At 48.6% G+C, this 14,488-nt stretch overlaps 1 protein-coding gene across 2 annotated transcripts in view; it reads right to left on the bottom strand.

The window, feature by feature from the left end:
• The window catches only part of KHDRBS3 (KH RNA binding domain containing, signal transduction associated 3), a 189,386-nt gene extending 175,180 nt beyond the window's left edge, over window positions 1–14,206 (bottom strand). For both annotated transcript variants that reach the window (XR_006198064.1, XM_042923128.1), the window contains exon 1: window positions 14,047–14,206. Coding sequence is in view for 1 of the 2 variants with exons in the window: in XM_042923128.1 (XP_042779062.1) it covers window positions 14,047–14,134 (88 nt within the window). In the remaining variant the exon portion in view is untranslated. The remainder of the gene's footprint in view (window positions 1–14,046) is intronic.
• Between the last annotated feature and the right edge of the window lie 282 nt (window positions 14,207–14,488).

Below are 14,488 nucleotides of genomic sequence, written 5' to 3'. Positions count from 1 at the left end.
TGCACAGACGCCACGGTGGCGGGCGACGAGACGGACTCCCGTCGCAGGCCCGTCACCCTCTGCCGCCCGGGACGTGTCTCCCGCCGCACCAGGAGTCACAGCTGGTCCTTCGCCCTCCCGGGTGGGCTCCCCACCCCTAGGTGGTGCCACAGGCCCCCGCGCTGGTCTTTGCCGCCGGCCGTCCCCCTGTGTTCCCCGCGTGGCCGCGTCCGCCCCGAGCAAGAAGCGAACACCCTTCCGGCCCCGCGGGAAGGGCCGTGGAGACACGCACGGCCCGCCGGTCCCCTCCCGGGGCCCCCGCGAGCCGGACAGGGGCCTCCCCCAGGGGTAAACCCGGAGGTCTCAGCAGCAGAAGGTGCTGCTCGCGGGCCGTCTCGCCCGGCCCGGACGCTCTGTGCCGCTCGGACCCCTTTCCCGGAAGTAACATGGTGCTCTGACGGAGAGTTCACACGCAGCCTGCTACGTGGACGCTTCCAGAAGTACACGGCCTGAGCTGGGCTCCACGAACGACGGACACGTGCACGCCGGCCGGAAGAACTCTGGAGGAGGTGACCGACTCCGCGTGACCACAAGATGCCGGGCACGTGACACAACTCCCTCGGGATCATTCTATAGGTGGACAAACTGAGGCTCACCGAGCTTCCTACCACCAAAAGGAACACACCTCTTCGCCATTTATGAGCAAGACCCTGGCAGGGTCGAGAAGGAAACAAAGCATAATAATACAGAATACAGTCAATTCACCATTAAGACACATGACTTTTAGTTTTTCAGTCGCGGTGTCCTTCCAAGTCATTGTGGACCTAGGGCAGGGGGTTTGGTGCCCTATCTGTTCTGAACTGATGGTAAACTACACGATGGGCAGTGTCCAAAGTGCAGACGGTCCTTGCTTCACGTGTCTCTAAGTGAGTATGTGAGAGACGCACAGACACGGAGCTGTAACTTCCTCACGAAGGTTCTTTCCATACTTAAAAGCAACAAAACAGGGGCTCTTGGGTGGCTTAGTCGTTGAAGTGTTGGACTCTTGATTGATTTCAGCTCAGATCATGATCCCAGGGTTGTGAGTTCGAGTCCCGTGTCAGGCTCTGCACTTTTGCACTGGCAGCATGAAGCCTGCTTGGGATTCTCTCTCTCTCTCTCTCTCTCTCTCTCTCTCAAAATAAATAAACATTAAAAACAAAAAAACAACAAAACAAAAAGCAGTAAAACTCATTAACCAAATCAAAATCTTGTGAGGCACCTCAGGACCTGGCAGAGAAAAGCCAAGTGCGGGCAGGAGACTTGCTCAGTACCCCCTTCACCACCGGACCAGGACTTTCCACAGAACCATGAGCTGTTCTGGGACACAGAACTTTAATACCACCTTTTTGGATTCTAGAGAAAGGACTGAGCACCACTTCATGCTTTTCAGATAAACAATCAGACAGACAGCCAACACAACAACCACTCACCAACACGCTGACTACTGACTTTTGAATTGGGAGAATTAAAAAAAAATGTAAGCAATAACTAAAAGTCTGATTTATTTTAGAGTCGTCAGGGACACTTTAAATTGACTTGATTTGCATCTTTATGCTTACACCGCTGCTGTTCGCAATACCCTGGTGCCTGGGCTTTCTCTGTGTCCCACATTACCTGGATCATCGTCACTGTGCATCGACAACAGGTGGTCCTTCCTAATGACATACTTTTCTCCGGGACTGGGTTCACTCCCTGATAAAATCCATTCATCACTGCTATAACCAAATCCTTTTTTGAATAAATCAGAGAAATAAATTACATAAAGAAAACTGTGACGAAATAAACCTATTCTCAGACAATAAAAGGAGTATTTTCTGAGATTTTTCATCCAATTGATCGGTGCTGGAGTTCTGCCTTTCAGCTAAAGACTACACAGAACAGAGTTATGCTAGACCAGAGCAGGGGCCCTATGTAATGCCTGCACGTTACAGCTATTCCTTGAGATAGGACTTTATTAAGAAAAAGGTAGCCATGAGGGTACCTCGGTGGGTCAGTCGGTTAAGTGTCCGACTCTGGTTCAGGTGGTGATCTCACAGTTCGTAAGTTCGAGCCCATGTCGGGCTCTGTCTGACAGCTCAGAGCCTAGAGTCTCTTCTGATTCTGTGTCTCCCTGTCTCTGCCCCTGTCTCTCTCTCTCTCTCTCTCAAAAATAAGCATTAAAAAAAAGTTTAAAAAAAGAAAAAAAGGTAGCCATGTTATCATGACAACATAAACACCCTCAGGAGTTTTATGAAATTATTTTTTCTTATTATTACTTTGCATATTGTGCACATCGGGTGTTTAAAAGACTCAGATCTTGCAAATTAGGACCTCAACAAATCGGTAAGCCATACGAAATCTGTATCTAAAAGATCCACGTAAGAGGAATGAGTGGTCTAACAATTATCATTAATTCACTCATCCAAAGAGTTTTGACAGCGCCCTTATGGTGGGCGGTATCGCAAAAGAGAGATACGGCCTGGTCCCTCTCCAGTAGCTGGGAACGAGGAAGGACAGGCAGACCAACGCCCACGGCCGAAGCCAGCACGCTACGCGTATCACAAAATAGCGTTGCGAGCACACGATCGTAATCGTTCGTGTCCATGCTGTCTCTGGCTGCTTTTCTGCTGCAACGGCAAGTTGAGTGGAATGTACAGCCCACAGAACATTCGCTTCTGTCCACTTGCAGTGAGTCTACAGGCCTACTCCGAGTCTCACGCGAAGACAATGGCGATACACCTGCAGACACATCATCAACCAGTCTGTCCAGTGAAAGGGCCCAGCAGCAATGATACACCCGTCGCCACTCCAGATTTTGATGTTTAAAGACCATTCCACACTATAAGAAACGAGGCACCTTGGAAGAAATGGCTAATTTTAGAGCTGCGGCACGGCAAGTACAAGATGTGCCCGGAACAAAATGCTGTTAAGGGGTTTAAAAAAATATTCAAAAGACATATGGGATGCTCCTTTCAATGAGACCCAGGAGCCACGGTAAAGGGCTTCCCAATGGCCAAATCTGGGACAATTTAATTGCCAATTTATATAACGATTAGCAAAGGATTATAACCAGTTGAATCAAAGAAGAATCCCTGAAATTATACAGACAGATGACGGAGGGAGGGAGAGGAGGAAGAAGGAAAGAAAAAAATGAACATGTTCCCTCAGGTAGAATGTCAACCAATCAGTGTAGATGGAATGACTGAATTAGAAAATCGCCACTTAGGGGCACCTGGGTGGCTCAGTCAGCTAAGCGTCCGACTCTTAATTTCGGCTCAGGTCACGACCTCACAGTTCACAGGTCCAAGCCCCGCATCGGGCTCCGGGCTGAAAGCATGGAGCCTGCTTGGGATTCTCTCCCCCTCTGTGCCCATCCAATGTTTGTGTGTGCGTGCGCGCTGTCTCTCTCTCAAAATAAATAAAATTTAAAAAAAAAAAATCGCCATCTTACAACTAGCATAGTAATAATTCAGGTTAACAAACATTAATGGATGCTAAAATATGTGAGGAAGAGTTTACAGTGAGGAACGGAGTATTTACAAGTGTCTCCTCGCAAAAAATACTAATTTCCTTACAAAAGGAAAATAATATCTTTGCAGTGGAGACAGCTGGCAGGACCTTAACCAAGTAATCAAACCTATATCGCCGGTCACAGGACAACGTGACCCCGACACCGTGTGCCTCCCAATAGGAGGTGCCGAGCAGGACACACCATCGCCTCAGGGGGATTCCTGCGGAAGCGGAAGCACGTGAACCGGATATTAAGGAAATGGACAACCCAGACGGACATCCCACAGAAACCCGGTCTCTGTGGTAATCAAACACGCACGGCATAAAAGGTAAAGGAAGACGCAGGTGCTCTTCCAAAGTGAGAGACTAAAAGACACTAAACAGCTGGATGCACTCTGGGGCCTTGAACTGGATCCTCTCCAAGACCAAATGGGAAAAACGGCAAGAGAGGTGCACGGACTGCAGACGAGACAGTCGTATGAAACAACGATCGACTTCCTAAATGGGATCACTCTCCTCCAGAACTGCAGTTATGTAAGAGAAAATCCACGCTAAGGTGGATTTTTAGGGGCAAGGGGAGATAACATGGGCACCTTACTCCCCAACGAGCCAGGAACATACGTAAATACACGGGGACGATGGGAAAGCAGATGTGGGAAAGCGTTAACAACTGGGGAATCCAGACAAACGGGCATACGGGACGCCTTAGCACTATATTTTCAACTCTTTTATTTTAAAACTGTTTCCAAATAAAAGTTTTCAATGCCTAGAATAAGAAATAAAGGTCTTAACAACGGGAGGGGGAGAGAAGAGAGATAAGCAAATAACCACAAAGCGCCAATAGGAATACTAGGTGCGACGGAAACAGAGGGGAGCCTGGAGCTAAGAATTACGTGCGGGGATCGGAAAGGGTCTGTGTCGCTGACCGAGTCCCTTTCCCACCTGTGATGGGTTCGGTGTCCAGCCAAGCCCTCTTCGAAGAGGACTCGCCCTGGCCCCATGATGAGCTGAAGTCATTCTGAGCCCTGAAAACCTCTCTGCATTCTCCTACCGAACACACTCTTGGAACCGTTCCCTCTACGTGTTTATCTCCCTCCCTGGACTGCAGACTGCTTGACAAATGACGAAGACTGAAGATGGTGATGGTGATGGTGATGGTGATGGTGACGGTGACGGTGGTGGTGGTGGTGGTGGTGGTGGTGGCGGCGGTGATGATGATGATGATGATGATGAAGGCGGGAGCAGCTGTTTACCCCATGCTTAGTACCTACCAGGCATGACACTATACATCTCATCACACAAAGACTCCAAGCAGGCTTCCTTTTTTTCAACAACCATTTTATAGTCATGGAAACTGAGGCTGAGCAGGGTTCGTGAGTCCACGGTCACAACACAAAGAAGCGGCTCAAACCTGTGTCACTGAGAACTGTCCTCAGCCTCTCCTTGTTATCAAACAGTCTGAACCTCGTCCCAGCATTTTCAGTCAGCAGTAGGCACGCGCTGGTTAGGCAAACGGGAGGTGAAAGGGACCTCTCTCAGTACTCGGCTCTGTTTACAGTATGCCGAGCACATCCAAACTCAAGGCCAGGAGCAGAGGAGGCACGAGGTGGGAGGAGAAAGCCGGCCCTATACAAACGGCCAGCAGATACTCTACTGCACTGGTAGATAACCGAGAACTGATGTAGGAAAGTCAGATAAAAAAGATACGACATGAGGATGAGAAACATAAATATGTAGTGATCTCATAGTAGATGTAACAAATATGTCCTGTATGGTAAAAACTTAGAATGCAAGTAAATACCTATAAAATCATTGTCTTTCCACCTTAGTGACCTATGAGGCAGGCATTACTGCCAGTGTAGACACGGAAGTAACTGGCCCAGAACACACAGTTCAATTTAACAGGTCAGGTACTTAACAAATATTAGTTGAATAAACGAACAAAACGAAAGAAACCTCAGGATACATTTCTGAAGTCCTGTGGCCTCTTTCCAGTATTCCGCTCTGCTAAAATTACTAAATTTATAATCGTGTCTTTGTCCAAAATTCCTCCCAGGTTTTGTACCTGGACCTGGTCAGCCCCTTACCCAGGAGGAAGCAGACGTTTCCACACCAGCTGACAAAGCTTTGGTTACTACGGTTTGCTTCCTCACACAAATGGAAGATTTTGACTCATCGGCTCCAATGCAAATAACAGGACTATAATTTCCGCCACAGAACAAACAAATTTATGGCCAACAGCCATAAATCAGACTATCCTAACACTTACCTTGAATAAAGTTTTCAATTCAACGCTTTGGGGATAATTTTTCTGTAGGGCATAGTGAGCCCTCTCCCGTGACCTTGCACGAGCTCTGAATCCCTGTAACCTGTGTCTGTTCACCTGCACAGCCAGCACAGAGCAACCTGCCAGAGGTCGCCAGGGTTAACCAGGTAACGTGAGAAAGGACCGGGCAGCAGCGCCTGGCACACCCGAAGCACTCGGGAGGTGCCCACGGAACGGCAGTCACGGTTCTCGGCGAACACTGAGGACAGCCACAGAGTGCGCCTCTTAAAATCAGAACTGTGAAAGGCTGATGCCGATACAGGGGTATCGAAAGCAACGCCGGCCTGCGGACCATCAAGCCCGGTTCCGAGCAGCTACCGGCGGGACCAGGGGGTAACCAGCTGTGCGCAGCGCCATCTAGTGGAGCCGGAGCAGAGCACAAGTGCCGACCGAGGGACAGGGACGCCCGTGCCAACTGCCCCTGCTCCCCTCCGTTGGGATGTCCAGGAGAGCTGGAAACAACAGCGACCCCCGCCCGTGTAACACGTACATGAGAAAGGGCGCTCTCACTTCCGCATGCTCTTTATCATACCACGAAGAACATCAGTGATGCGCCAGGAACACTACTTCTAAAGTCCTTAAAATAGCCGCAGGGGCTGATGGGCAAAAAAAATATGGAAATGTCCAGCTGCCCAATCCGGGGTAAAAGATCTTGTGCTGGTGGAGAGGAGCTGCTGAGGGTCCAGCTACGTTTTAATGTGGGCAGTTACGAAGCTGTTTAGGGAGGCTTCGTTTGCTCATTGACGCTTCTGGTGCCACAGAACCTTGAACAGCACCATAAATATCAGAGTGCTAACTTTGCACAGGGTTATCACTAAATAAGCTTCCTAAGAAGGAGTCTATTTTTTCTGGATTTTAAAACTACACTCATTCTAATAACAAAAAAATCACCCCAAGAATTGAAACTAGACGGTTATTACACGTTTTACATCTGAAAAGTGACCTAGCACGCACACGTGGTCTCAGGCTATCGCATAAAACTAGCAGGCAACATCTATTAAGCATCTGCTATGTGTTAGACCCTGTACTCATCTCATGTCTAGAACAGCCCTACAAAGGAGGTACAGGTGCTCCCATTTTACAGATAGGAAACTGAGGCTCCTTCTATAGCAGCTCCTCCCTTGTTAAGTAACACCCTTTCCCATATAAATGCCATCCACCACACCTGCCATGCCGCCACGGGTCACAAAGTTTCTGCCCCGTTTTGTCAGGCCACCGTCTGTCCCTCGGGACAGCATGCACTCTGCCGTCCTCACAGACCACTGGCCCAATACCGAGCACTTAATTTTCAGAGCTGCATGACAGAGAATTTCCATGCAAGTCAAAGATGAAAATGCACCTCTACCTGGTGCTCCCAGGTAAAGTGTCTAGTGTCCTGGAGGTAGGCAGGTAAGGATTTAAATCTCGGTTTACCACTTAGCTGTCTGACCTTAGGCAAATTATTGGTCCTGCAATGCCCTCACTTCTCTCACCTGTAAAATAAAGTAAACCGATTTACTCTTTTAACACTGTTAGAAAAATTAAATGAAATAATGGACATAAAGCTTCTAACCCAGAAAAACCTCTTGATAAATGGTAACTATTACTATTAGCAATAGCAAGGCGAGGTTATTCAAACATCCTCCCCACCCCCATCCCACCTCCATCCCAGAGCCAAAACCATTGTCGGTGGAATATGTTTTATGTTCTTGGCACTCTTTTTCCCTCGCTTTCTGAGCCTGTTTTTAGAAAATGGAGAATTTCTACACATACCACAAACTGACTAAAAATTTCTGCTATCATACTTTCAACCAATTGTTCCTATGATACAGAATTAAAATACAAAGAGCTCTGTGCCTCTGAGAGGTTCCTTAAAGACCCACAGAGCTTTCTCAAGAATCTGATTTAGGGGCACCTGGCTGGCCCGGTTGGTTAAGCATCTGACTCTTGATTTCGGTTCAGGTCATGATCTCATGGTTCGTGAGTTCGAGCCCCACATCGGGCTCTGCACTGACAGTGCGAGCCTGCTTGGGATTCTCTTGCTCTCAAAATAAATAAATAAACTTAAAAAAATAAAAACGAAATTTGACTTAGTCACTTTCTACAGTGAAAGTTTTCCTATTTTCTCTTTGACCACTGGGACACACAACTAAAAATCCTTGCCTTCAATGCCCACTAAAGGCTGAAAAGTGCTGCTGGAGAACACAGGAAGAAAGTGAACAGCCTTTGCGGCAAAGCATACTTTAGGGGACCGTTTCTTAAAATCTACCATCGCCAAAGGAAATCCCTAACTGGCTTCTACTATAATAAAACTTTTATTTAAAAACAATGTCGACTTCTGTCCTTTTATCTCTTTTCGTAAAGTAGCCTATGAAAACCCCACAGACTAGATTTAAAATTGCAGCCTGACTATTTAAAATTGTGCACCTTCACTGGGCAAGCTACTTCACATTTCAGAGACTCAGATGCGCCATTTGAAAAAAACAAAAGAGGCAGGCAGGGCATAAAACCACCTACCTTGCGAGATCTTTGTGGGGACTGGAGATAATGCACAGGAAGCACCTGGCACGGAGGCCCTCAGTTTGGCAGCTTGCATCATAATCATCATCCCCAATGCTAAGGAACACTTCTATTTTTTGGTAAAAAATGTAAACTACTTTATCCTCATTCGGTGGGAAGATGACGACCAGCTAAAGGGTCCTGTGATGCCAGAGCGGCTGCCGACGCCCGATCCATCCGAAGTCCCAGCCGCTCTCTGCACGTGGGTGTCTGCCTGCCCGCGGCTAGTGTGGACCACCTCCTTCAGGTAAGAGGGCGGGAGTCTGCCATGGTCCCAGGGCTCCAAGTTTCCGCTTTTTAGCCCGTCAGAAGAAATTTCACGCAGGAATTTAGGCAAGGAGAGCTAACTGTATTGGAGCACACTGGCTTAATCAATTGCTTAAGAAGAAGAAAAGCAAATAAACATCTGATTCAAAGTGGATCTGCTAACATCTCATTATCTCCCAGAGAAGGACCCCCTACGGTTCTACCCCACCCACGAAAGGGCACTGGGGCCTTGTGCTGGCTCCCGGCTGCATCTCACTTAGCGCCTCTTTTGTTTGTGTCCCTGGGGCCGGTCCAGACTTCATCCCTGCCCCTTTCAGCTGTCCTTTAAAGGACGGACTGCTCAACACTTTCTGAGTCTCCCACCTCCAGGAATATTAAAACACAACGCTGACACAACGCGGGGTGGGAGGCTGCAGGAGCCAGGTGCCGAGAGTTACGGGAGGTGCTCAGGACGGAGAGACGGAAGAGTGTCCCACGAAGACGGAGGTCGCAATGATGTGCTGTGCCGACGAGGACACCATCGGAGACGTAAGCACCGTAAGCACCGGCTGCTCTGGGACAAAATGGGCAATCTGGATCCATGGGGCGGATGGGGTGGGGGGGGGGGGGATGTGGTCACAGGAGATACCCTAGAGCAGAAATTCCCAGGGTGAGGTACAAGAACAGATGCTGTAGAATCTTTCAGTTCCGGCACCGTTACTAACGGCCGTCCCAGCCTGCCCCTGTACCTCTGCGGGCCAGTGAGGTCCCGGAAAGAACGACACTGCTTGCACCTTCGCGCGGGCATTTTGCAAGCATGTCACCCGGAGTAAGTCATTTCAGTCGCTGGGAGTCTCAGTTTCTACAACTGAAAAGTTGGGCTGCTAACGTCTACACTTCTGGGTTGTTACCAGTATTCAGATGGCAGACAAGACGGGGCACAGAGAAGAGCCTCGAAAATGTCCCTAGGCTGACTGAGTTAAACCATCTAGTCACTCAGTACTTCTGAAGGAGAGTTGAAGACGTTCCCCAGTTAAAAAGGAGGGCATCTATGCACTTGAAACTCACTCTCAAATTAAGACATATGAGAGCGCTCGTTTCTCAGCAGCAGAGTCTGTTTTCCCCCCTCGCCACCTCCAGGACCCGGCACAAGGACCTGGCAGGTTGTCAGGAAACATGTCACTAATGACCAGATACCAAAACACTGTAACTCATGATTGCTGGATCGCTCCGAATCATAACACACTACAGGAAATTCAGAAATGGTTTGCCTAAAAAAACAAACGAGAACTCTGAAAAGCCTCTAAGAAAAACAATTAAAAACTAAAAAACCACACCCTCCTTTGGATGAAACAGAAACTCACACACCACTTCTAAATATAAGTCTGCAATCTCCATTCTCATTTGTCTCTCTTACTCTACACGTCTGACAACATTCAAGCGAACTGCAAACAGTTTCTAAAAGGGGGGGGGGGGTCACCACAAATGACACCTCAAGCCATCAGGGTTTTGTCGAACAAAGAGAAGCACGTCGGGCTAAGTAACGATCCTCCCTTCATGTGTTTTTACCCCTCACGTACATCCTGAGTGATGCTAAGAGCACTAATATCAGAGAAATGGGTGTAATATGAAAAATTACCATCTTGAAATACCAACAGAGAACTTTATCAATCCGGACACAAACAGACTACCTTCATCTTGACTCCTTTGCTCCGCTTCCTATTGTAACCAACCACTAAATATAACCTGGCGGCGAACCAGCCACCAATCCATATATTATATCAGATAATTAAAAATACAGGGTTATGTAATCTTATTTAATGGTTACTTGGCTTGGATTGAAAGCCATCCAAAGCGGTACCAGAGAGCTGGATGAAATTATAATGCATAAGACATTTCTAAAGATGTTTTTCAGTAAGAGTCAGCACATCCCCTACTAGCAAATATAATACAAAACATGGAACACTACTTTCATCTCCAATTAACCTCCCTGGCAAGAAACAGACAATGTCAATTCCTTCCAGGGGCTCGGGAAGTGGGGAGAGACATACTAAAGCCTATCTTCTTTGATTTGATTTTAACATCAAGTAAACATCACCCATTACATTTGGTAGAGAAACAAAAGTGCTCAGTATTTACAGGGTAGAGGGAAGGAGAGCCAGTTAGCCTAAGAAAATAAAAGTCAGCAACTAATGCTCACCGTAACACGCAAGCCTGGAAAAGGTATAAAAGCTGACATACATTAGCACAGGAGCATAGATCTTGAGGCCATCCCAGCTCAAGTTCTTACTTACAGATTATTAGAAAAAAATAATTCAGCGAGGAGGCTGATCAATGTTTACAACTACTGAATTTTTTAAAAATGGCAACATCTCATTTATAAACGGTTTCATTATCATAATGTGTTGATTACTAAAGTAATAAACTGGTCACAGGAGGGCTTTAATTCAAAGTGCCTCTTGGCCAGAGCATTAAAATCCTGTAGGATAGATAAACCTACTATACATGTTTGTTTCTTCAAACAGACCACTAGATAAGTATCGAAAGAAACTTTTTTTATAAAAATCAAGGTAAGTCAACCAGAAAAGAGCATATTAATTACATTGATCTCTACAGGGTTTTAAATTAGCGTGTGTTGTATTCTATCTTTCCAAGAAGGCACAAATAGCAAGAACGATGGCCTTAAGAGACAGGAGACCTGAGTTCAAATTACATCTCAGCTGCCCACAAACTTGCATAGTTGGGTTCTGCAGCCGCCTCCCCAGAAAAACGGAGATGTCAATGTCAGCCTCACTAGAGTCCAAGTGTGAGAAAGGAACTGACCGGCATCAGCATGTACCTTAAAGACCCTTGGAAACTTCAACACGCTATGCAAACATAAGGTATCGGGTTCAGTGCCGACCGTCGTCACGGTACAAGTTGGTGCCAGAAGCCTAATTCCAGCATCGAGATTCAGAATAAACTCTGAAAAGAAATAGTTTCTTTCAGAGGCAAACAGTCAATAAAATTGCTAAATATGAATAAAAATGCTTTTCTATAGCCAATAACAAGATGGTTATCAGATTCAAAATCAAAGTTTTCTAATAACCATTCAAATTCAGATGTAAGACACTATTTTAGAGGTGTACTTGTAATTCTGAAGTTACATAATTGATCATAATTAATACTTTAAATGATAAGGCTTTGCATTCTGGATATCAGCTTATGATTTAAGAGGAAAACATTTTCGTCTCAAGTAATCTAAATTAACAGTAATAAGAGTATCTTGAGTATCACCTTTTCCTTCCTTCACATAACTGTTCGCTGTGAGAAATGTACTCCTTACACAAATTACTTTTTTTATGGAAAAGTAAGGTGATCGGGTTTAACATCTACAAAAATACTAAATGGGAACACTGTCCAGTATCTATTTCAAGTAACCAGAAGCCACTGACACTAGTAGAAACACAAAACACCAAAAGAATTTTGAATGTACGGTTTTAGCAACACAGTACTATGGCAACATGGCACGGAGGTAAAAAAAAAAAAAAAAAAAAAAAAAATTCTGACTTTCAAAATAAGAGAACTCATTATACTTGTACTTCAGCTGTTTCCTTAATTGAGCACCACATAACTTTGATTCGGCTTCTTTCTTAAGAAAAATGCACTTGACTCCACAATCCAGACTATTTCTAATGCCACTGATCTCACACAACGTACAGAGAAATTTCTTTCACAGAAATGACAGCCCAGCAGGCAACAAAAGATATATGTAAATCATAAAGCAAGGAGTGCAAACCTAACTGCAGAACTGTTCAGAAGAGCCTCGGAGTAAGCTTAAAATTCCTTTTCCCTAATTTAAGAATGTAAGCCCATTACTTTTTCACAAGCCTGTTTTACTAAAGAAATAAAAATAAGCCTGCAATTAAAATAAAATGGGAGAGCTCCGTAAACCGATTTCTGTTCCACAATTCAGACAGCATGCGTGCTTACATTCTTGGAAACACGGAGTCTCCCCACTAACAACACACCCTACTCTGTCTGCAGAACCGGCTGAAACAGGCAAATGCTGGAGGCTGCTGCTCAAAAATATAGATATCGATATACAAATAGAATATGTCTGCCTCTTCTTTCACTTCCAACAATAAAAGAGCCAGGGCCAGCATCAAGATCAGCAGACCCGATTTAACTCGGAAACCACAAACGGTCACTGCACGGAGTGATTCCTGCAAAAGGTAACGGATCTGACCAGGTAATGTTTCTGCCATCACCCAGAGAAGCAGCACACCAGTAGCCCCCAAGCCCATCTTCATCTGAAACATGGGTAACAGATACAGAGGGACCCGAGGACTGCTCCCGGGAAGGAAGGCTCCATTTACCGTCCATCCCAGATCACTCAGGAAGCTCAAGGAAGAAGCAGCCAGGAAATCCTGTCCTGGGTAGGCGCGCCTCCATATGTCCCTGGATCCCGGTGCCCTCTGCTTCCCAGGGCTGTTCACACCCTGGACTGGCGGAAGCAGCGCTAAAACGGCATAGGCAGCAAAGACTCCTCGTCGGGTCTTCTGAACTCCTAACCAGCCTCCGGTGAGAGTGACCCACCCAGAGCGTCCCAAAGAGAAGACAGGCGAGCCAAGAAGGGGGCTCTTGCGTGGGCCCCTACCAACCCCTCCCCACCAAGGGCCAGCCTGCAAGCCTGGGCAGGAGCTGCCCACCTCCAGGGAGAGCAGACCACCCTGCCAGGGTGCCGATAACCTGGGCACTGGAGAAAAAACGAGACAGACAGGAGAGGAACTGGGCTCTGCCACTAAGACCGCTGGGTCCTTCTCCTCGGAAACGCTTGGGGTCTGACCCCAAACCTCCCCCAAGGTCCTCAAACTTCACTAACAATACAGGCACCTGTTCCCTTCACCTTTTGTGCATTTCATCCCCTCCAGTCCTTCCATTTTGCTCCAGCTCTTTCTCCAGCTCCCCGGACAGACCAAACACACGAGGATGCCCGAGTCCCTCACAAACTCCCCTCCGATGAGATAATTCAACCCCCGCCCCACCAAAGCCCCCAGATGTTCGCCGTCCCCCACCCACAAGTTTACCTCGGGTATCCTCGAGTCCCCAAAGATCTTCCAGTCTCGTCCGAGCGCCCGAGCCTTCTGCCCGCCCCCGCCCCGGCCGCGTCTCCCAAAGGCACACACATCTCGCTTTCCCCCGGGTGTCCCGTATTCCCCCAGGTCCCCACCCAAACGCCCCCCCCGGATTGCTACCTGGGCCCCCTCCCGCCTCCCCAGCTCTGCTTCCAGCCAGCCCCACAGGTCCGCCTCCCCAGCGCCCCCGCATTTCCACCCGATCCCGAGCCTCCCCCGTCCCCGAGCCGCCCCGGCCGCCACTCCCCCGGCCCCAACGGCCGCGGGCTACAGTTAACGGCCGGCCGACCGGCCGGCGTGCGCCCTCACCTTGGTTCACCAGCCGCAGAGCGTGCGTGAAGGAGGGGTCCAGGGAGTCCTTCTCCGCCATCAGCTCCGGCAGGTACTTCTCCTCCATGCTCGCCGGCCGCCGGGCCCGGGACGCCGACGCGCGGCGGGCGAGCAGCTGCGGCCCCGCGCCCCCCGACCCCGCCCGCGCCCCAGCGGCGCGCAACCCGGGCCAGAAGCCGCGGCCGGGGCGCGGCGCAGCCAAGCCCCGAGGTCGGCCCGGCGGCGGCACGGGGCGGGGGGTGGCCGCCGAGTGCCCCGCGCTGGCGGCCGCTGCCTCCCGGACGCGGCCCCCGCGGCCCCGCAGCGGGCCGAGCAGGAGCGGGCGCGGGCCGGCGCGGTCAGGCGGGCCCTCGGGCCGGGCCGGCGGCGCGCTCGACGAGCCTGAGGCAGTCCCGGGCGAGCCCCGCCAGCCGGCGCCCGC

The sequence above is a fragment of the Panthera leo genome, chromosome F2, assembly GCF_018350215.1.
Source record: "Panthera leo isolate Ple1 chromosome F2, P.leo_Ple1_pat1.1, whole genome shotgun sequence".
Lineage (NCBI taxonomy): Eukaryota > Metazoa > Chordata > Mammalia > Carnivora > Felidae > Panthera > Panthera leo.
The sequence above is the reverse complement of the archived record's forward strand: the minus strand, read 5'-3'. Positions and strand labels throughout refer to the sequence as shown.